The sequence below is a fragment of the Pristiophorus japonicus genome, chromosome 16 (genome assembly GCF_044704955.1).
Source record: "Pristiophorus japonicus isolate sPriJap1 chromosome 16, sPriJap1.hap1, whole genome shotgun sequence".
In the NCBI taxonomy this organism is placed as follows: Eukaryota; Metazoa; Chordata; class Chondrichthyes; family Pristiophoridae; genus Pristiophorus; species Pristiophorus japonicus.
In genome coordinates this window covers 14,564,469-14,587,537 of record NC_091992.1, presented here as the reverse complement: position 1 = coordinate 14,587,537, position 23,069 = coordinate 14,564,469, and the positions used below count along the sequence as shown (strand labels likewise).

Sequence of the window (23,069 nt, the reverse complement as noted above, 5' to 3'; positions counted from 1 at the left end):
GTGATATACTCAGTAACAACAGCATAGCAAGCCGTTCATTCTAGTAATACCAATTAAATGGAGCATTGTTTACAATAAACGTAAATTTCATAACCAATAATATTATTTATTTCATCCGATATGCTTAGGAAGGCACGGTATAGGTTAGTCTTTTGTCGCTATATTATTGGTGCACATTTACATGTAGTGACACTACTGTTAAATCTTGTGGCTCTTTGTCAATGTTTAAAATATTTTTCTGGTTCTATGAGTGTTGAAAGGTTACCGTGCCTGCCCAGGATTGTTGAGACCTTCTGTTAATCTCCCGTGCAGTCCCGATCAACTATGAAAAGTCACCACTGATGCATGACACAAACTCCTGGAGAGATGCTGATGACTTTTTGAGATTTGCTCATTCATCAGCATAATACATGATTTGCTTTCTTTCCCAACCCCAGTGCTGTTGCTGTGAGACGGCACTGCTGAAACCTCCATCCTCTGTCAGATCTTTCATCTTCAGCCTCCATGTGCATCAGACACTGAGCAAAACAGGCGTAGATTGTGGGCTCCTCCGAAGGCTCAATGGATGGCGTACCACTTTGGGGTGGCATTTGCCGGGATATCTGTGCTCCTCCAATCCTGGCCTCTTAAGCATTCTAGATTTCAATTGCTACACCATTGGCAGCCAAGGCCCTAAGCTTTGGTATTCCCACCCTAAACCTCTCCGCCTGTCAAGCTTTCCTCCTTTAAGATGCTCCTTAAAACCCTCCTCCATCTGCCCAATTGGCTCCTTATGCGGCTCGCTGTCAAATTTTGTTTGATAACACTCCTGCGAAGCGCCTTGGAACGTTTTACTGTATTAAAGGCACTATATAAATACAAGTTGTTGTTACTCTGTCTCGGCCAATGTGATGATAGGGGTGGGAGTGAGGTGGGGTTGGTTACTATTTGTTCTCAATGCCCCTGAGTTACGGGTAGGAAAATTGATCCAGGGTCCCTCCTGATCGGGTGAGGACAGTGTGACATTCGGCTTTGCGAGTGGGCACAGGGCCATTCAGCCCTTCAAGCCTGTTCCACCATTCAGTTAGATAATGCCTGATCTGTACCTTAACTTCATCCACGTGCCTTGTTTCCCGTAACCCTTGCCTATCAAAAATCTATCTATCTCAGTTTTGAAATATTTAATTGGCCCCCGGCCTCAACAGCTTCTTAGGGGAGCGAGTTCCAGATTTCCACTACTCCTTGTGTGAAGAAGTGCTTCCTGACATCACCCTTGAATGCCTTGGCTCCAACTTGTCTGGACTCCCCTCACCAGAGGGAATAGTTTCTCTCTATCTCCCCGTTTTCCTCTAGAACTAGTACCAGGGATGAGGGACTTCAGTTTTTGGAGAAACTGGGATTGTTCTCCTTGGAACAGAGAAGGTTTAGGGGGAAGAGTTAAGAGAGGTGTTAAAAATTATGAAGGGTTTGATAGAGTAAATAAGGAGAAACTCTTTCACGGGTAGAAGTGTTGGTAACCCAAGGAGACACATCTAAGGTAATTAGCCCAGGAACCAGCAGGGAGGTGAGAATTTTGTTTCACGCAGTGTTATGACCTGGAACGCAATGCCTGAAAGGGTGGTGGAAGTCGATTTAGCAGTAACTTTCAAAATGGATATGTACTCAAAGGAAAATTGAGCAGGGGAATGGGACTAATTGGGCATCTCTTTCAAAGAGCCAGCACAGGCACAATGGGCTGATTGCCCACCTTATGATTCTATGAGGTTTTTGCAAAGAGATTGAGTTTTAAATCTATTCTTGGAGATGCTTATTTGAGTTCTCTGTTGCCATTGCTGGAGGGAGTAATGACTGGGTGGGGGGAGGGGTGGGGGGCAGTGTTATCATTTTCCTTTCTGTATAATCCCAGTATTTTTCTTTTCTGAAGCCTCCTGGGCAGGACTGCTGGAACTCCAGCTGGGAACAGGAGAGTCGATATCTCCCTGTCTTCTGCCAACACTCTGGGTGGGTTGGGGGTGGGGAGCTTGCGTGCGACACATGGCAGAACTGCTGCCAATTTTTTTTCCTGCTCCCATTGGTTGGCCAGCAGGCCTCGGCTCAGTTCTGTGCTCATTAACCCTTGGACTCGAGTCTGCCAGCTCAGCATCTGGAGAAAGGCTGTGTGGGAACGGCAGCCAAGGCCAGGGATTATCCGCGGTGCAGTGCGTGAATATGTTTGTCACTGGCTGGGAATGTGATTAAGCAATCACCGGGGGTTGGGTGATGTTCATCATCATCATCATCATAGGCGGTTCCTCGAACGAGGATGACTTGCTTCCACACCAAAAGGGATGAGTTCACAGGTGTTTCAATGAAGGACCCGATATTCCAGTCCTGAACTCCAATTGAAGAGGTGGAAGATGCCTGTGTGTGGATTTTTTTTAATGTGTGGTGGCCGTTGCACATCAGCCACCACACAGGCTTGACAGAGCTAGGCCTTTATCTAGTGGCAAGGATTAACCAGGACGACTGGAGACCTGCTCTGCCGCAAGGACCTAGTGCGCACAAATATCGCAGTGTGGGCTGGCCCGTGCTGGCCCTGGGCCCAGAGGTACCAGAGGACAGCGAGCTTGTGGCCACACTATCCTGTGCAAACACCAGCACTTAGAAGCTAAGCCAGAAGCAGGCCTGAGTTAAGTACTCTGATGGGAGGCCACCTGTGGCTAAATTGGGGTTGCCATCTCTGGTTGGACCAATGTCTAGAAGTGTCATCATCTGACCTCTTGCCTCCCACTGCCCCGCCCCTACATTCCTGCTGCCTTTCAGATGTGATGTGGCCCCAGGAGCAGGGCAGTTGTCCTGGCCAATATTGATCCCTCAACCAGGGGACATAGATTTAAAGTAATTGGTAGAAGGATTAAAGAAAGACTTGCATTTAGATAGTGCCTTTCACGACCACCAGATGTCACAAGTGATTTACAGCCAATGAAGTACTCTTGGAGCGTAGTCACTGTTGTAATGTGGGACATTCGAGAATTAGAGGGAAGTTGAGGAGACCTTTTTTCACCCAGAGAGGGTTATACATAAGAAATAGGAACTGGAGTAGGCGATTTGTCTCTCGAACCTGCTCCGCCATTCATTAAGATCATGGCTGATCTTCTACATCAACTCCACCTTCCCACACTATCCCCCTGTCCCTTAATTCATTTAGTTCCCAAAAACTTAGCGACCTCTGTCTTGAATATATTCAACGACTGAGCATCCACAGCTCTCTGGGGCAGAGAATTCCAAAGGTTTACAACCCTTGGAGTGAAGCAATTTCTCCTCATCTCACTCCTAAATGGCCAATCCCTTATTCTGATACTGTGACCCCATGTTCTAGATTCCCCAGCCAGGGGAAACATTTTCCAAGCATCTACACTGTCAAGCCCCTTACGAATTTTATATGTTTCAGTTTGGGGGTCTGGAACTCGCTGCCTGAAAGGGTGGTAGAGGCAGAAACCTCATCGTATTTAAAAAGTACTTGGATGTGCACTTGAAGTGCCGTAACTTACAGGGCTACGGACCAAGATCTGGAAAGTGGGATTGGTCTGGATAGCTCTTCTTTGGCTAGCATCGACACGATGGGCCAAATGGCCACCTCCTGTGCCATAAATTTATGATTCTAACCAAGAGCTGATCATTTATCGCATGCTGTTTGTGGGATGTTGCTGTGTGAAAATTGGCTGCTGTGTTTCCCTGCTTTATAACGTGGACTTAGCTACAAAAGTACTTCCTTGGTGATGAAATGCTTTGGTACGTCCCGAGGCCATGAAAGGTGCTACATAAATGCACGTTCTTCCTTATTATTCGTGCCTCAGTGAGGGCTGAAAGATTGGCAAGACATGGTGAATTGAGCATTAAGAATATTTTCCCCTCTCTCACCATGACGCTATTAACGCGGGGTGGAATATTGTGGCACAGCATTGATTGCCATTCTGTAGCCCAGACAATGAACGTTGGCCATCTCGCCCATCCTGACGGGAAAGGCAACAGCAAACTGCAACTGATTTATCATTTAAGGCCCTTGAACACTGTTGAGATACTGACTGTCTTCCATAGTCTATATAATCCAGAGTGGCTGTACAGTTATATTCATACAACTGCAAATCTATTGGTAAACTGCAGTACATGTAAATATAGTATGTCGTCGCCATCTACTGGATACTTCAAGAAGTGCTATTAATCTTCAAATTGGTTGTCACATGGTTGTGGACTCTGAAACAGAGTTTTCATTCCAAAACACACAATACAAATTATCTATCAAACTCTCCTGCACAAAAGGTCACCAAGAAATCCAACAGAGAATTCAGAAGAAACTTCTTTATCCAGAGAGTGGTGAACAGATTAAAGCTAGGAAATCAAAACTGGATAAGGTACTTGGTCCAGACAGAACGAGAGGATACAATAACATTGTCTGAATTTATTATCTGCAACTTGTTAACAGAAGGAGTGGTTGAAGCAAATAGTATCGATGCATTTAAGGCGAGGCTAGACAAGCATATGAGAAGGGAATAGAGGGTTATGCTGTTGGATTTAAAGGAAAGACAAAAGGAGGCTTAAGTGGAGCGTAAACGCCTGCATGGACTGGTTGGCCCGAATGGCCTGTTTCTGTGCCGTATATCCGATGTAATATCGAGGGACAAAAGGATATGGAGTTGAGGTATAGATGTAATTTGAACAGGCTTGAGGGGCTGAATGGCCTACTCCTGTTCCTACGTTCCCAGTAGGCTTTCCAAATGTTCCACATATAGGGCCCAAGTTTCGGCATCTGGTGAAAACGGCGCATCTCCGAGACTTACGTGACCTGCCTGGGCTCGAAGGTGCGCCGGAATATTCTGCAGTAATTCTCCGGTCTTCCTGGACCGTGGCGCGGCATGGCGTAGTCTCTCTGGGGAGGAGCAGGGGGGTGGGGCTAGGGATCATGCCGCCTTCTCAGAGCTGGCAGCGTTGCGCCGGCGCGCTGGAGCATGCGCGCCTGCGCAATGGCTCGGGGGAGCATTGGTACCGGGAAGGGGGGCGTGGGTACCGGGAGGGGGAGGGCGTGGGTACCGAGAGGAGGGGAGGTGTGGCAACAGGGATGGAGGCGCGTGGGTTGGAGGGCACTCAATGATCGAAGGGCCGGAGGAAAAAGCAGGGGTGCCTCCTTCCAGCCTCTTCCCCACACCCCCTAACACACCCCCACTCCCCACACACACACCCACCCCCTCCCCCCGCACACACCCCCCCACTCCCCACACACACACCCACCCCCTCCCCCCGCACACACCCCCAATGCCCCCACACGCACACACCCTCCCTCCCACCCCCCCCACACACGCACCCCTCCCACCCCCCCCACACACGCACCCCTCCCACCCCCCCCACACACGCACCCCTCCCACCTCCCCACACACACACCCCTCCCACCCCCCACACACACATACACACACCCCTCCCAGCCTCCCCCACACGCACACCCCTCCCACCCCCCCACACACCCCCCCCCCCACACACCCCCCTCCAACCCCACACACACACCCCACACACACACACCCCCACACACACACACCCCCCTCCCACCCCCCCCACACACACACACACCCCTCCCACCCCCCCCACACACACACACCCCTCCCACCCCCCCCACACACACACTACCCCTCCCACCCCCCATACACACACACACACCCCACCCCTCCCACACACCTCCCCCCCACCCCCACTCCCACACATACACACACACACACCCCCCTCCTGCACCCCTCACTGTCAGATACAGCGAGAGAGAGATACTACAGAGAAAGACACTGATCGAGACACCTTCCCTTCACATAAAGGTAGGACTTCTATTTTTTATTGATTACTTATTACTTTGATCTTGGTGCTTTAGGTGCAGGGTTCCTTCTATTTTTTTATTAATTAATTGCTTATTACTTTTTGTGCTTTGTTTAGTGCTTGGTGCTTTAAATGTACTTTGCTTCTTTAATGTTGTTGTGAAGGTGTTTATGGAAAATCCTCTAACTTCCCTTACCCCCCGGTGTTGTGATGTTGATGTGTCCTTTGTGTTTAATGCTTCCCACCCCCGTCTCTGGCTGTGCCTGCACTAAACTTAACTCTAGGTAAGGTTTTTCAGAACTTACAAAAGTGGCCACTTACTCCATCCTAAGTTAGTTTGTAGTAAGTGGCCGAAACTTGCAAAACAGGCCTGAGTGGCCTGTTTGAAAAAAAAAGTACCTTACCTAAAACCAACCTAAACTAACTCACTAGAACTGGAGCAAACTAATATCCGAGAATTGCAATTTCTAACATACTCCAGCCTAAATTAGTTGCTCCAAAAAACTAGGAGCAGCTCCACCCGAAACTTGGGCCCTTAATGTTATTCGGCATCAGCAAAATTATTCCGTGTAAATTTCTGGCGCTGTCATTTCTTTATGTTTACGTACCTGGTTTTGCTTTGCTAATTGTTGTACAGCAGACAGACTGATTTCTGAAGCTGTCTAGCAACACTGACTTGATTGCCTGAGCTCCTGTATTGTGAGATATTTTTACATCTCGGTTATGGTTGCGACCATTTGCCTCGACTGGTACCAGATACTGTTGGGGTGATGATGGGGAGGAGAGAGGAAAAGGAGGTTTAGGGTCACTCAATGGGCCCAAGTTTCCACACGATAAAAAACGGGTGCCCCTCCGAGCTGGGCGCCTGTTTTTCGCGCCTAAAACAGCGCCTAAAAAAGAACTCGCAATTCTGGAGCGTTCTGCAGCTCCTTGTCTGCCTGGCGCGGCGCCCAGGGGGGCGGAGCCTACATTCGCGCCGATTTTGTAAGTGGGAGGGGACGGGTACCATTTAAATTAGTTTTTTTCCTGCCGGCAACGCTGCGCGTGCGCGTTGGAGCGTTCGCGCACGCTCAGTGTGAAAAAAACATTGGCACTCGGCCATTTTTGTAGTTCTTTGTAGCTGTTTAATTTATGAACATTTTTTTAATAAAAGCACATTGCCATCAGCACATCAGCACTTGCAGCCTTCTCACTGTCTCCTCCCCCCCCCCCCCGCGGGAAAGAACGGGCGCCCCATCTCCCCTCTCCCCCCCCCCGCGGGAAAGAACGGGCGCCCCATCTCCCCTCCCCCCACCCCCCGCGGGAAGAATGGGCGCCCCCTCTCCCCTCCCCCCCCACCCCCCGCGGGAAGAACGGGCGCCTCCTCTCCCCTCCCCCCCCCCCCCGCGGGAAGAACGGGCGCCCCCTACCCCCCCCGCGGGAAGAACGGGCGTCTCCTACCCCCCCCGCAGGAAGAACAGGCACCTCCTTCCCCCCCCCCCCCCCCACCCACGGGAAGAACGGGCGCCTCCTCTCCTCCCCCCCCCCCCCCCCCGCGGGAAGAACGGGCGCCTCCCCCCCCCCCCCAGCAGGAAAGAACGGGCATCTCCTACCCCCCCCCCCCCGCAGGAAGAACGGGCACCTCCTCTCCCCTCCCCCCACCCCCCCCCGCGGGAAGAACGGGCGCCTCCTCCTCCCCCCCCCCCCCCCCCCGCAGGAAAGAACGGGCGTCTCCTACCCCCCCCCGCAGGAAGAACAGGCACCTCCTTCCCCCCCCCCCCACCCACGGGAAGAACGGGCGCCTCCTCCTCCCCCCCCCCCCCCCCCCCCCCCGTGGGAAGAACGGGCGCCTCAGGCTGACTGCAGAATTCTCCGTGCCTGAAGCACTTTCACACGGGTAGGAAGATGGTTTATTTAATCTTTTCTTTGCTTATAAATGTTTATTCAGGTTGGATTTATTTATATAATATTTGTAGAAGTATAAATAAGGATTTATTGTAGAATTTAATGACTTCCCTTCCCCCCCCCTCCCCCCCACCTCGTTCTGGACGCCTAATTTGTAACCTGCGCCTGATTTTTTTAATGTGTAGAACAGGTTTTTTTCAGTTCTACAAAAATCTTCACTTGCTCCATTCTACTTTAGTTTGGAGTACGTTTTCACTGTGGAAACTTTGAAATCAGGCGCCAGTGGCCGGACACGCCCCCTTTTGAAGAACAAATTCTGTTCCAAAGTAGAACTGTTCTACCTGACTAGAACTGCAGAAAAAAAAATGTGGAGAATTGCGATTTCTAAGATAATCCGTTCTCCACCAGTTGCTCCTAAAAATCAGGCGCAAATCATGTGGAAACTTGGGCCCTTTAATTCTTATTTTTACTCGTCTGATAAATTTATTGAAACTTTTAACAATTAAACTCCCACATCATGAGACACGGAAGTAAATGGAAGTAGAATAAATATTTAAACAAAAAAAATAGACTTTTGGTGTTTAGGAATTTCTAGACTCACAACTAGACTGGTGCAGTCCTAATTGTGGGAGCTTGCTGTGCGCAAATTGGATGTTGGATTTCCTACATTACAACAGTGATTACACTCCAAAAGTATTTCATTGGCTTTAAAGCGCTTTGAGACGTCCAGTGGTTGTGAAAGGCGCTATAAAAATGCAAATCTTTCTTTTTTAATTCGCCATAGCCATTTTCAGGTTATTTGATCCTCTCCTGTCGGCCCCGATTGAGTGGCCCACCAGCTCCCAGCCTCTGTAAACTTGCAGTTTGGAGAAGTGGCTGGATAGGTTTGAGGTGACTTACCACCTCATAATTTTTTTCACTCCAGGTAGCACCCTCGCCTCTGAGTCAGAAGGTTGTGGGTTCAATTCCCACTCCAGGGACTTGAGCACAAAATCTGGGCTGACACTCCAGTGCAATGCCATATCCCTTTACTCCCATGGCACTATTTCGAAGAGGAGCAGGGGAGTTATTCCCAGTGTTCTGGCCAATATTTATCCCTCAATTAACATAACAAAAACAGATTATCTGGTCATTATCACATAGCTGTTTGTGAGAGCTAGCTGTCTGCAAATTGCCTGCCGTGTTTCCTACATTACAGCTAATTAAGTACTTTTTAAAAAAAAAGTGTAGCCACTGTTATAAAGCACTTTGGGACATCCAGTGGTCGTGAAAGGTGCTATATAGTTTGGATCATGGGAGAACAGCAACTTCCCTCAGTTGCACTGTTTTTAAAAAAAAACCTTTCTGCCCAGCAACAAGCTCATAAACCTGTGAAAATGTGGGAGTGCGATTTTGCTGGACGGGGGTAAAAGAGCCAGGGTGGAATCCCTCCCCTATACTGTGTCTGTGTGATAATTAGGCAAATCCAATGGATTTGTGCCCTCTCCGGGCTGCTCCGGTATTGGTCTCTTCACCACCGCTGGGACATTATTGCAGTACTTGGGCAGCAGATTGTGGTACAGAGCGGAAATTTGGTGGGATTTGTTACAGGATATCTCAGCGAGCTAGTTGTCTGCCCCACTGATGGCTCAGTCGACAGCCCAATGGGTACAAAAACCTTTCCTTTCTACAACTCAGTAATCCAGGGGGAGAAATCAGCATCCTTTACGCCTCCTGTTAGCGTTTCCGGGGTGGCGCTAACGGGACACTACCGGCTCTGCGACCGGGCGCGGCGAGAACACCGACGCCTGCGAACTTCCCTCGCAGGTTAGCGGTGACGGTAACCCCGAACGCCACGATCTCCTGCGTCCCAGAGGTCGCGACGTCATCTGGTGCGCGCCGCCCCGCACGCTAACTTTGCTTCCGCCCCCTGCAGCATCGCCGGGCGTCGACACCGGCAGCTGCAGAAAGCGTTGTGAAGTCAGTCGGCCGGCCACTTGGCAAGCGCTAGTTAAAGGGATTGCATGTGAGGTAGGGCGAAAACATTATCAACCCGATGTGCAATTTCTTAAATTTTGTACTGCCACGATTGATCAGTCCCGTGCTCTGTCAGTCAGAGTGCTCGGGGCTGATCGTCGCCGATCGTAGGTGCTGTCGCTGAGCAGTCGATCCATTTTCTTTCAGCGCCCACAGCAATGGCCCTTCCCGTTAAAGGAGGGAAGGAGCCTTTGATCCTGGAAGTGCTGCACGGGACATTGTGCAGTGCTCGGCCGCTACCGTCCCTCTTGCTCCGCTTAGTGCTCCACTTCCCTGCTGGTGCGCTAAACCCGAAGTTGGTGTCTCCTGGCATTGGGTAGTTCCCGGCGATACTTTCGCGCTATCGTAAGTGTCCCATTATTGCCCCCCCCCCCCCCCCCCCCAAGCACTAATGGGAAGCGCAAAGGAGGCCAATGTCTCCCCTGCTGCAGGGAAAGTGGTACACTGTTGGGGGAGATGACAAACTGAGGTTCCGCGGTCGAAGTTAGGTGGTTATAAAAGGGCCCATCACTATTGGGATAGGAGCCATCAGTAAAATCCTGGTTTACATTCCCTGTTCAACCAACAGCAAATGAAATAAAGGATAATCCTCCATTTAAAAAGAAATCATCTTCGCATTGCTTTTTATGGGACCTTGCTGCGTACAAATTGGCTGCCACATTAGCTTACATAACAGTCAGTAGTGACTGCAATTCAAAAGTCATTCATTGGCTACGAAATGCTGCTGGATAATGATATAACTGTCCTGAATTTGTGGTCCGGATGACGGCGCATTGTCAGCGTTCGATGTCGCACCGCCTTTGAAACTGACCGCAACTTGGGCACAACCGGAAATCCCGAAGTGACCCCACAGAGCCGGCAATCTGTGTAATCAGGGAAACTGACGGAAACTTCAGCTCTTCCGCAGTAATTACGCTCTTAAATTCCCCACTAAAAGTTAGACCCAATGGGTTTAGGTGTAACTGGGGTCTTAATTTTAATTTTGTGCAGTGTGAAATAAAAAGACTTTTTTTTAAAAAAAGCAAAAATTTTTTTCCAAAAAAAAAGTTTGTCCATCTTTATTTTATTTTTGCCTTTTCCCCATGCAAGAACCCCAATCTTCCTTTTGCTCTCTCTAACCTTCCTTGTTCGGTGTCTGAGAATTCTGCCTTTTGATTGGCTGCCTGTGGACGTCCCAGCAGTTCGCACAAGGGAATCCCCACTAAGTCCCATTGAATTGAACTCAAGGTCGTGAAAACCTGAAGTTCTCGACATGGGAATCGCGAGAACCTTGTGTGAAACATGCTTAAGGCCAGCGGTGAATGCCTCTGCTTCGCTGCTGGCCACAAACTCCGGGCCAACATGTTCTTGATTCAGATTTTCTTTGGCACAGTCGGATCTGACCATAAGACAACGAAATAATGCAGAGACAATATTTTATTGATACATTACATTCAAGGTACATCCTTTAAACAGAGAGAGAAAAAGAAAATCCCAAAATAAATAAATAAATGCATCACACGAGGTTTAAGGTGCAGTCTCACATGTACAACGTCACAGGTATCAAGTAAACGAGAGTTGCACACATCGATTCAGTGTGTCGAGAGTTTATCATCCCAACCACATTCCAAAGGCAGTGCAAGCTTCAGATTCATTTGTGTCATTCACGTTCTGGTCAAGTTTGGAGAAATAACCACTCAGAAATTGCACCGTGCGTACATCGGCGCACAAACCCATCTTTTTAATGTCTGTCTAATGCCTCCATCAAAATAGCAGTCAAAGTAATTTCGTAGTTCTGACAAAGAGTCACCGACCTGAAACGTTAACTCTGTTTCTCTCTCCACAGACACTGCCTGACCGCCTGAGTACTTCCAGCATTTTCTGTTTTTATTTCAGATTTCCAGCATCCACAGTATTTTGCTTTTGTTAAGTAAGGTCGGTCATACTATTGTAGGGTTTGTATGGCAATATTATACAATGTCATTCCCAGCTTTATTGAACAAACTTAGAATCTATTTCAGGTAGAAATTTGGGGCAAATAACACTCTTTGGAAAATGATTGATTGGTGCTGCAAAGTATAACCACTAAAGTCATTTTTGTTCTTTCTCCTTCTCTTTCCTCATGTTCCCCCCCCTCCCCCCTCCTCACCCCACTCCGGCAGTGCAAAATATTTTCTATTTTCAATTGAATACTAAGCAATATGGTTAAGCTGCTATCAATAGTGGGGTGGTCATGATATAGTCTAAAGGGGAAAAAAAATGCTGGTAATAAAAAAAATTCTAATCCAGTTCCACACTTGTTTTGAGGATTTTGCCGAAAATGTAATTAAAAAAGTGTCCTTAGTAGTACCCAGTTTGATTGTGTGTCCAGCTGAGGGATCTGTAAAACACACACATCGCTTTTATAATATGAATGGACTAGTAATCAGACAAAATCACTGCAGCTTTTCTGTAGCACAGCTAGTCCTGGAGTTAGCTGTCTGTGTCAGATCATGTACAGTCCTGGAGTGAACTGTGTCAGACACTTTAGGCCTGTTAGAATAATCTGCTTTATGATTAGATTTCCCCCCTTGCTGAATGTTCAGTATCGCCTGGAGGGGGCTAGCTGGGATGGATCACAAATTCAGTAGTCTTGTCCCCACCCCTCTCCGCCCAAATTGTTTCCCCCTCATGCTGACTCACGCTGGGGTTACCATTCCCAGCAAGGGCAAACCGCTCTACTACTTTGGCCATGAGTAGCAGCTGGCCCTTTGACCTTGGATGCCATCATGGCCAAGCCACGTGCACACTCCAACAGGGGTTATTGGGAATCTTGGATGATTAATGTTTCCATTCTTCAGCCTGTGCGTGATGGGGCTAATTGTGAGAGGATCAGTGGTGAATGCTTTATACACAATAGTGAGGGACACAAGTGACTAAACTCTATTTATGATTGTGAAGGAGCAATACGACTCATGATTCCATTCCAGTCATGATCCTTTGTATTGTTTTAAACACACACTGTATGCACTCACTTACTGCAGTGATACCCCTATTCAGCTCAGAGAAAACAGGCAAAGTTGCACCCATACCAAGTTACTGGTTTATATCACACATACAATACTAACAGACTATGCTGTACTTCAGGGCAAGTGGGGTAGGATGAATGGGCACAAGTTCAATCCTGCTCTGGTCCCCGTATCCTAACTCGCACAAGTCCCGCTCACCCATTAAACCCCTGTGCTCGCTGACCTACATTGGCTCCTGGTCCGGCAACACCTTGATTTCAAAATTCTCATCCTTGTTTTCAAATCCCTCCATAGCCTCACCCCTCCCTATCTCTGTAACCTCCTGCGAGATCTCTGCGTTCCTCCAAATCTGGCCTCTTACACATCACCGATTTTAATTGCTCCACCATTGGCAGCCGTGCTTTCAGCTGGCTAGGCCCTAAGCTCTGGAATTCCCTCCCTAAACCTCTCCGCGCCTCTCTCCTCCTCTTAAGACGCTGCTTAAAACCTACCTCTTTGACCGAGCTTTTGGTCACCTAGCCTAATGTCTCCTTAAGTTGCCAACATTACTGTGATGTGCCTTGGGATATTTTACTACGTTAAAAGCACTTGTATAAATGCAAGTTATGTTTATTTTTGCACATGCCCAAGTTCCCAATCTAAAATGCTTTCCCATAGGAGAGGAAGTTAAGTTATGAGGGAGACTCAACCTTGGACTGTTTGATTTGTGGCTCCTCGCACCTGGGACAAAGGCAAGGGGGGCAGAGGCCTGGGAGGTCACCCAGCCATTGTCCCACTGCAGGAGGCTGATAATCGGGGGAGAATCCAAAACTAGGGGCCACGAGGAAACGAGTGATGGAGGTGGAATCAAGGGGGGAAAATTAAAAATAAGTGTGAAATAATTCTCATACAAGTTCATTCCTCTAACAGAGATCACCTGTAGTGCAAGCTCATTTTTTGAGGTTCAATTTTGAAAAAGAGAGGATGTTTCCCCTCGTGAGGGAATCTAGAGCTAGAGGGCATAGTTTCAGAATAAGGGGTCGCTCATTTAAGACAGAGATGAGGAGGAATTTCTTCTCCGAGGGTCGTGAGTCTTTGGAATTCTCTACCCCCAGAGAGCTGTTGAGGCTGGGTCATTGAATATATTGAGATAGACAGATTTTGAACTAGAGGGGAGTCAAGGGTTATGGGGAGCGGGCAGGAAAGTGGAGTTGAGACCAAGATCAGATCAGCGATGATCTTATTGAATGGCGGAGCAGGCTCGAGGGCCCGTCTGGCCTACTCCTGCTCCTATTTCTTATGTTAAGTTTACAGCCGTTGGTTTCAGTGGTAAAGCATATGCTGGACCAGCATATGCTGGACCAGCATATGGGGTGAACAGCTTAGTAGGTCACACTGGTCAGGGCTAACGAAAAGAGCAAGTACCAGAATATGATTAGCAAGTGGAATTAACTGGTGTGTTTAATCTGTGCGATTAACTGTGGCACGAGACAGTCAGGTTGAATGGCTGATCGCTCCTTTTGTAAGCTACGCACATGGTGGTTAGTGCGAGTGTATCTCTTTTTTACAAAGTGGATGGTTTTTCCTGTGCATTGAGTTTCCCACCACAGGAGCCATCAGGCTCTTTGCTTGCAATTAAAGGCACCCACTACCAGTTACACTGGCTGGGGCCACCCATGTGAGCATCTCTTACTGACCGACTCCAGAATGACATTGGCAGTAGTTGTACGAAAACTTCCATCTTTCCACTGCTCCCAGCCCAGGCTGCCACATGCAACCTCCAAGGCGTAAACATAACAATCACACCAAACCACCTCCTACTCCGCAACCAGGCAATTATTCGCTCAACTGCTGGTATTGTGAGCACCCTTGAGGTTTAAAGTACAGAAGGCAGCCATTCGGCCCACTGTGGTTTACACAGTTCTTTGCTAGAACAATCAAAAACCAATCCCAACTCTCTCCATGGTCCTGTATTTTCCTCCGTTCCAAATATAACACAAGAACTCAGAGCAGGAGAGTACACATTCAAGTATTTTTTAAATGCGATGAGGGTTTCTGCCTCTACCACCCTTTCAGGCAGTGAGTTCCAGACCCTCACCACCCTCTGGGTGAAGAACCATCTCCCAATTACTTTAAATCTATGCACCCTGGTTGTTGACCCCGCTGCCAAGGTCCTTCCTATCCACTCTATCCAGGCTCCTCATAATTTTATACACCTCAGTCTACTCCAAAGAAAACAGACCCAGCAACTCCAATCTTTCCTCATAGCCAAAAATCTCCAGTCCAGGCAACATTCTTGTAAATCTCCTCTGCACCCTTTCCAGTGCAATCACATCTTTCTTGTAATGTGGTGACCAGAACTGCATGCAGTACTCCAGCTGCAGCCCAGTGTTTTACACAGTTCAAGCATAACCTCCTTGCTCTTGTATTCTATGCCTCGACAAATAAAAAGGCAAGCATTCCGTGTGCCTTCTTAACCACCTTATCTACCTGGCCTGCTACCTTCAAAGATCTGTGGACATGCACTCCAAGGTCCCTTTGTTTCTCTACTCTTTTCAGTGTCGTACCATTTAATATGTCTATTCCCTTGTCTTGTTAGCCCTCCCCAAATGCAGAACGTGGAAAGTTTCTCCACGTGGAATGTAATAAACGGAACTCTTTGGCTCTGCTCTCTCTTTGTAGTCACACACAATACTGCGGAAACATGCATCAGAGTATGCTCGTCAAATTGAAATGGAAAGGTTGGAGGATTTAACCCAGACTAGTTGACGACCACAAATTGAAAGAAGCATTTCATAAATCTGGAATAAAGTCAGCGCTTTGCCGCAGAACACAAGCAGAATGCAATAAATAGGGCAGATTAACAAGTTAAATATGTACAATACTTACAGCAGAATATTACACAAAGTCTAATTTATATAACAATCATTTCCTCAACAGAGTAGCCAAGCATTTATATATTTCCTAAATAATGAAAGTTTGGAGGGAAATTTCTCAATGGTAAGCAAGAGAACACGTGTGTTTTCTTCTCCAATGAAGTGCCTTGGGGACTTTCCTTCCTGATGACAGGCGTTGGATAAATCCAAGTTGTTACGCTAAGTGACCCGCTAAAAAAAACTAACTTCCAAAATCCTATAATTTCATTTACAGATCATTGATTATGTAGAAACCAGGCACTCCCCCATTATTCATTTAAATACTTTTTTTTAAACCTTACTTTGTAGTGTATTTTGAGAGAAAATATTTCCCAATTTTTCCACAATTTATTATTTTAAGCTATGGTTAGTATAGTTAACATCCAAATGTAAATCTGCTTTTCAAAGATCTGTCCATATTGTCAAATATCACCAGCTTTCAGATATTAAAAGACTTGGATTTATATAGCGCCTTTCACGACCACCGGACATCTCAAAATGCTTTACAGTGTAGTCACTGTTGTAATGTGGGAAACGATTACAATTATCCAAAGCTATAGGGAAACCATTTGAGACATTGTGTCATTTTTAACATTTCTTTCTGTGTCGCTTAGATTGTAAAGCATGAAAATACAGGGGAAGAACCTAGGAATATGTATTTATCAGCGCACTGCCTCCTAGCCTAACAATCTTTCACAGGCCTTAAAACTCCCGGCCTCCTCCTATAACGTACGGGCTCTTAAAACCCAGCATTCATCGTACCTCGTCTTCTCCCATATGCTTTGTAATCTTAGTACTTGACCCCTTTCACCTCGGTTTCTCAATAAAACACTCAGCACCAGTGGGATGAAAATGTATTGAAAGCACTTTTCAAAGATCGCAGTGCGTTTTATTTTCGGTTATGCTGCCTTGGTTTCCATGTCCAAGGATTAATTGGAACCTTCGCCTGCCACCCTCCCCCACACAGTAAAAGTTGAACAAAAAGTCAACTTTGCCACTCTCTCCTCATCCCAAAAATATACAGCAGAACTCTCTCTTTAGTAAGAGTAATCAGTCCCTTTATCCAGTTCCTGCCTTTAAGTGAACTTTGTAGTGGGGAATTATCCTGATCTCCCCCCCCCCCCCAACAAATGTTCTTTTTAATAACTGTTCCCACTCACGGGATGCAAATGAGCTGCTGTGAGCTGTCCTCCAATGTACTATAGTGTACAAGACAATGGGGTGTACTGTTGTTTTAATTAATCAAATGACTTAACTTCAGCTGAATATTGTCAGAAAACCTGGCAAAAGGGCCATTTACGGCCTTTTTCTGAGGTTGATTTACTGCCGAAGTTACAGTGGGAGCGCGATGAGCTTCTTTAGGAAGAGTAGGAAACCACGAGGGAAAAAAAATTCCACACTTGAAATCATATAAAAATGTAATTAAGATAAGAGCGTGTTGGAGATAGTGTTTCTGATTTCAAATGCAGCCAAGATTGGCCAAGAAAGGGAATATTTAAGCAAAATAAGTGTGTGAATGCTGACTGCCTGAAATAAGTGCTTTATTTACAGTGAGGAATGCACATCTCATTGAATATTGAGGTAGATTTTAGACAATGTGGGTCAGAGGCTAAACTCAAGCTGAAAATACACCCTATGCCTAAATGACTGCAGTAAAAAGTTTATATTTGACATTTAGTTTTGCTAAAATACATTATTATTTGAGAGGGGGAAGTAAATGGAATGTAGCTATATGTATTCATCACATAGAAACTCCTTGGCAAAAAATACACTTACTTCATTGTCTCTGGGAAGACTCTCAAACTTCCTGTCAAATACTTTCAGTGGTCACGTTGCTTCCATTCCACCCGCCCTGGCAAGGATCTAACCTCAAACTCATCACTGGCTATGGCGTGGGTGATTGTAAAATAAAAGAATTTCTGTTTGATAAAAATGGAGTACATGACACATATTGGCAGTGACACCAAAAGGCCTAATAGGTAGGATGAGGCCTAACACTTGGGTTAAGGGGAACTGTAACTTACTGAAATAGGTTATCTATATGCCACCTGAGTTTCTCTTCCCTTCAATGCGATCAGGAACACTAAACATAGAAAAAAATAACATTATGCAGAACGCTCAACATGCAGAGAAACTCCTTTGCATTCTGCACACTTGCATTTATTTTTTTTTAAATGTTTAGATTAGAGAGGGACAGTTTCTGAGTGTCACTATTGGCGCAGAACCCATAGGAGTGGACATTGCTCCCCGTGATTTTCTGCACATTCAAAATAAAGTGTGTCTAGCATGAGCGGTAAGAGAAGAAAAACAAAGAAATTGGAGGAGAGACGTAAAACAGTGCTCAATGCCCAATTGCTCTCTAGATGGCCTCATACTGAAGCTTTGCACCAATGCTGTGGTTATATTGTGCAGCCTCATTTGAGCTGGTGCTCAATATACCCATATGGCCACAAATCCCACTTGGCAAAATGTTCACTTAGCAAAGGAAAATCACCCAAGTTTCTACTTGCACTTCAGCTTATTGTTTTACGATGGCCACACCTGCACACCAGATGGTAGTTGGTGACAGTTCGATTTGGCTGCTTGCTAAACTAGCCCTCAAGATTGAGATCTGGACACTTGGCTGTACGAGTCCCTCAGTTTGCCGTTGTAAGTTAGGGAGGGGTAAATGGCATAAAGCTTTCTTCTTCACATTCAGTACAAGAGATTCCAAATTGCGCGTGCAGAGAGACTACCAATGCAAACAGCTGCTCAGCCTTATTAAGCAGTGGATACAGCCTCTACCTCAGTGAGTGGCTCGGCTATACAGATCAGAAAAGCCCCATTCTAATGAGCTTATCTTGGCCGGGGTAGGGGTGCAACAATTGGCCTCAACACCTTAGAAAAGGGAGGGGGGGGGGTGGAATTGGCCATTCCCGATCACTATCTAGCAAAAACAAGATTGGGCTTGGCTGTGATGGTGCTCACCCACCCCATAGTTGAATAACCCGGTGACCTTTTGGGGCTCAGGTATGAATATCGGACACAGGTGAGGTACTCAACAAAGTGTCCAGCATCTTTGGACCCGTACCTCAGCAGGGAGTCAATGTCTTCAGGAATGAGGGGAAAGGGAGAAAAATTGGCAAGGGAAAAAACAAACGGGAACAGAAATAAAAATACACAACACACATCTGTATACAAGTTCATTCAGGATCCATCTATCCTTGCACTCTGGTATTTTGTATATGACCCAGCGGTTTTGATTGATGATAATCAGAAACACATTAAGTTTGAGTCTCTCAGGACCTCCTGCCTCTTCAATTGGTTGGGCCACTGGAAGGAGGTTCACGCAGAGATGAGGCAGTTCAGCTTGTTGGGAGAAGGAGCAGAAGACAAACTAAAATCGAAGTATTCCTCCTACTCCAACACTTGCTCGAATTGTGCTTCCCAGTGACTGACCCCAAAGTAACAGCACTGATGCTGGGGAAGTCCATAGCTCAGATTCGCAATGATGATCCAAACCACTAGAGAGAGCTACAGGGGCATAAATAATTAGGGAGTGGGGGTGGTGGGAGAAGAGGCAAGGTGGGAACCAGTACCACAACACAGCCCAACACTGGCTTCGCTGGATCGAATCCTGGTTAGCTGCACACACCCATTAACTGATACAGTAGTATTAAACCGCTGAATGCCCTTTTTTAATAAAAGAGATAGCAAATACTGTATGATATGTGGAAATTATTTCCCAATATTTGGGGTATTCAATACAGGTACTAGAAAGTAGAATTACAGAAACATACAGAACCATAGAACATCTAGTCATTGGCAACATTCTTCAATAAAATTAAAATATCAGTAACTCTTGTTTTGATGCAAACATGCTAAAATAGTCCGTATGATTGGATCGATGTGCATTGAAAAGTACTCTAAATATACACCAGTCCATCCAACCCCGATCAATCTGGAGAAGTTAAAAAACACTATGAATTCACAAATGTAAAATTGGGAGCCAAAATCCCCATTTATTTCTAGCTCAGTGTTTAAGATATACCCGTCTATCAGTATGAGGGTACAGGATTATAATGTGGATGGTGAAAGTTTTTTTTTGCCACACATTTAATATTTAGGCACTCACTGATTTAAAAAAAAAATAAATAAAACACACAACCACCAATAAAAATTCACAACAAAAAGCGGGCAAAGATGGGGAAGGAATGTGTTTTTTTTATAAACTATGTTGAAGCATCACATAAATGTGACTGACGATTGGTGAATCTTGTTTGGGGGGGGGGGGGGAATTAGCGCAACTCTTTTGGCTAATTTAATTCCTGGCCTCCCACATAATGCCCTTGCATTTTCCGTTCAGTACATGACATCCCTTGAAGTGTGGAAGATGTGACCCACTCAATCTCCTGATCCGTTGTTCTTCAAGTGTGGGGAAACAGGAGAACTGGTGCAGGGAGAGAGAGAGAGAGAGAGAGAGAGGGTGGGGACAGGTCCCCCACTGAAGTTTGCTAGGAGGAAGTGGAGTATCGGTGTGCCTTCCTTGCTCCCTCAGTTCCATCACTTGTTCTCTATCAGTGTCTGCACCTTGTAGACCAGCTCGCGTGCAATCCTCAGGATCTGCTGGGCATCATGACGCTCCGCCATTTCTGAAGTAAAAATTCAACGTTGACATTTTTGTCACCTTTCAAGTATTTATCCAATTCCCTGTGTGAAAGCTACTATTGAATCTCATCAGGCAGTGCATTCCAAATCCCAATCACCTGCATCAAAAGGTTTTTCCTCATGTCGCCTCTGGTTCTTTTGCCGATCGCAAGAGGCGTGGGCCAAGCAGCCGCCCGCTTCCTGATGCCGCACCTCCTCCTCCCGGGGGCGCCCGGGCCGGGGAAACGGCACGTTCGAGCACAGGGGCCCATCGAGGTCCTGTGCCCCCGCAGTGAGGGAGGTCAAGCTGAGCCCAAGGAAAGGGGCCCAAAGCCACTCGCCTTCTCGTGGGGAAGGGGCGCTGGTGGGGAGCTCGGAGCAGGGGCAGAAGCGGCAGCCGCCTGGAGACCATCCCCCCCCAGAGCTCAGCCTCGGCCCCGCTCCACTGCACGGACTCTCCTACGAGAAGGCCTTTCCCGGGTCAAGCAGCCGGCGTGATGGACACATCAGTTAACCATAAACTGAGCTCTCGTTGAAGTGCTCTGGTAGAGAGCTGGTATGGGCTCGACGGGCCGAATGACCTCCTTCTGTGCTGTAACCATTCCATGATTATCGACCCGTCAGCCATTATTTACTCGATCTAAAACCTTCATGATTTTAAACACCTCTATCAAATCTCCTCTTCGCCTTTTCTGCGCTAAGGAGGACAACCCCAGATTCTCCAGTCTCTCCACAATAACTGTAATCCCTCATCCCCGGAACCATTCGATGTTAATAACGGATGATATCTGATTGATCATTGAAGAATGGCACGCCCTTTCCCAAACTGATGAATGCAGCAAAAATGTCATACATATGGAGAAAGCTGAATACACTTCTGACGGATGCCAGTGGCTGAACTCACCATTGAAAAACTTTATAATGTCCGTAAAGTCCATGTTGTTATCTCGAATGATCTCGCGGTAAACCTCCACCAGAGCTAAGGCAATGAAAAGGACAAAGTGCTCTGAAGAGATGTACTTTGCTGCCCAGATAACCTCCCACACTGCAAAAACATCCTCGTACAAGAGCTCTGTGCCAAAAGATAATTAGTCATTTTAAGTGATGTGTTTCATGACGCAGCTATTTTGAACATAAGTACACATAAATGATGTACATAGACAGATCAAGCAATGGACTCAGTGAACTCTTTGCGGGGGGGGGGGGGGGGGGGGGGGGGGGGAGGTTGGGAGGGAAATTCTGTTCTTATTTGCCCAAGTGGCCATTCTTCATACACGAGCCTAGACAATGCATATCAGCAAGCAGCATAGCCCTCTCTTGCCTTCGCGCAATCTCTTCACACGTGCGCATTTTCTAGCAAGGGCCACTGGATTGCAATCTGAAGTGGGACCCTGGCTGATTTTTTTTCCCCCTTCTTAACCCAGAGCCTCCTCACAGCCATCTTCGCTACGATCAGCTATCTCGATGACTACAGCTCTGAGTCAGAGGGTTGTGGGTTCAAGACCCACTCCAGATACTGCATAGAACTACATAGAATATATAGCACCAAACAGGTCATTTGGCCTAACTACTCTGTGCTGGTGTTTATATTCCATACGAGTCTCCTCCCATCACTTATCTTTCACTCCCTTTTCTCTCATGTACTCATCACATTTCCTTTGAAAGCTCTTTACCTCAACCACTTCCTGTGGTAGGGAGTTTCACATTCTAACCATTCTTGAGTAAAGAAATGTCTTCTTATTTCTCCATTGGATTTATCAGTAACTATCTTGTATTAATGGCCCCTAGTTTTGGATTCATCCACAAGTGGAAAGATTCTCTCCACACCTACGCTGCCCAACCCATTCATAATTTTAAAGACCTCTATCAGGTCTCCTCTATGTCTTTTCGTTTCTAAAGAAAAAAGCTCCAACCTGTTCAATCATCATTTCCTGATAGCTGTAATCATGAGCACGTTATCTAGGCTGCCACTTCTGTGGAGTACTGCAATGTTGGAGGTCTTTCAGATGAGACATTAAACTGAGGCCCCGTATGCTCTCTCAGTTGAACGTAAAAGATCCCAAGGCACTGTTTCGAAGGAGAGCAGGGGAGTTCTCCCAGTGTCCTGACCAATATGTATCCCTCAGCCAATACCACCCTCATGGAAGAGATCATGGGGGGGGTCTGATCAGTGTGCCTCGTTAGTCTGTTGTTAAAGTGGTACTAACAAAAGGGAGCAACATCATGGCAACACCATCCCCTCCAAGTTTCCTTCCAAGTCATACACCACCTTGACGTGGATAACTCCATGGTCACTGGGTCAAACTCCTGGAATTCCCTACCCAACATCATCGTGGGAGCATGATCACAAAGGAATGGAGAGGTTCCAGAAGGTGGTCCATCATCACCTTCTCAAGACAACTAAGGACGGCCAATGAATACGGCCTTACCGGCATCTCGCAAATCCAGAGAGCAGCTTTTAAAATAAAGATGGAGCCGAGAGGTGAGCAGCCTAAACTGCCTCGATGTCCCGGCTGGTGGAGGAGCACGGCATGGAGTGCTGCTAGTGGAAGAGGAGGGCAATAAAGGGTCGGAGCAACAATGCGATTACTAAACCATCCTTTGTAAATTAAATTGGATATACACCAGAGAGACAGGCCATTTGGCCCAATCAGTCCATGCCGGCGTTTATGCTCCACTCGAGCCTCCTCCTGTCTTTCCTCATCTAAATCTATCAGCATAACCCTCTATTCCCTTCTCCCTCATATGCTTGTTTAGCTTCTCCTTAAATACAACTACACTATTCGCTTCAACCACTCCCTGTGATAGCAAGTTCCACATTCTCACCACTCTCTGGATAAAGAAGTTTCTT

General features: G+C 46.7%; 1 protein-coding gene across 1 annotated transcript in view; it reads right to left on the bottom strand.

Annotated features, from left to right (window-relative positions):
* Positions 1-19,647: 19,647 nt before the first annotated feature.
* sgsm2 (small G protein signaling modulator 2) overlaps positions 19,648-23,069 on the bottom strand; it is a 99,676-nt gene continuing 96,254 nt past the window's right edge. Inside the window, exons 22-23 of the mRNA XM_070858010.1 lie at positions 21,123-21,290; positions 19,648-20,223 (exon numbers count right to left, since the gene is read on the bottom strand). Coding sequence (XP_070714111.1) covers positions 20,135-20,223; positions 21,123-21,290 — 257 coding nt within the window. The 3' untranslated portion in view covers positions 19,648-20,134. The remainder of the gene's footprint in view (positions 20,224-21,122; positions 21,291-23,069) is intronic.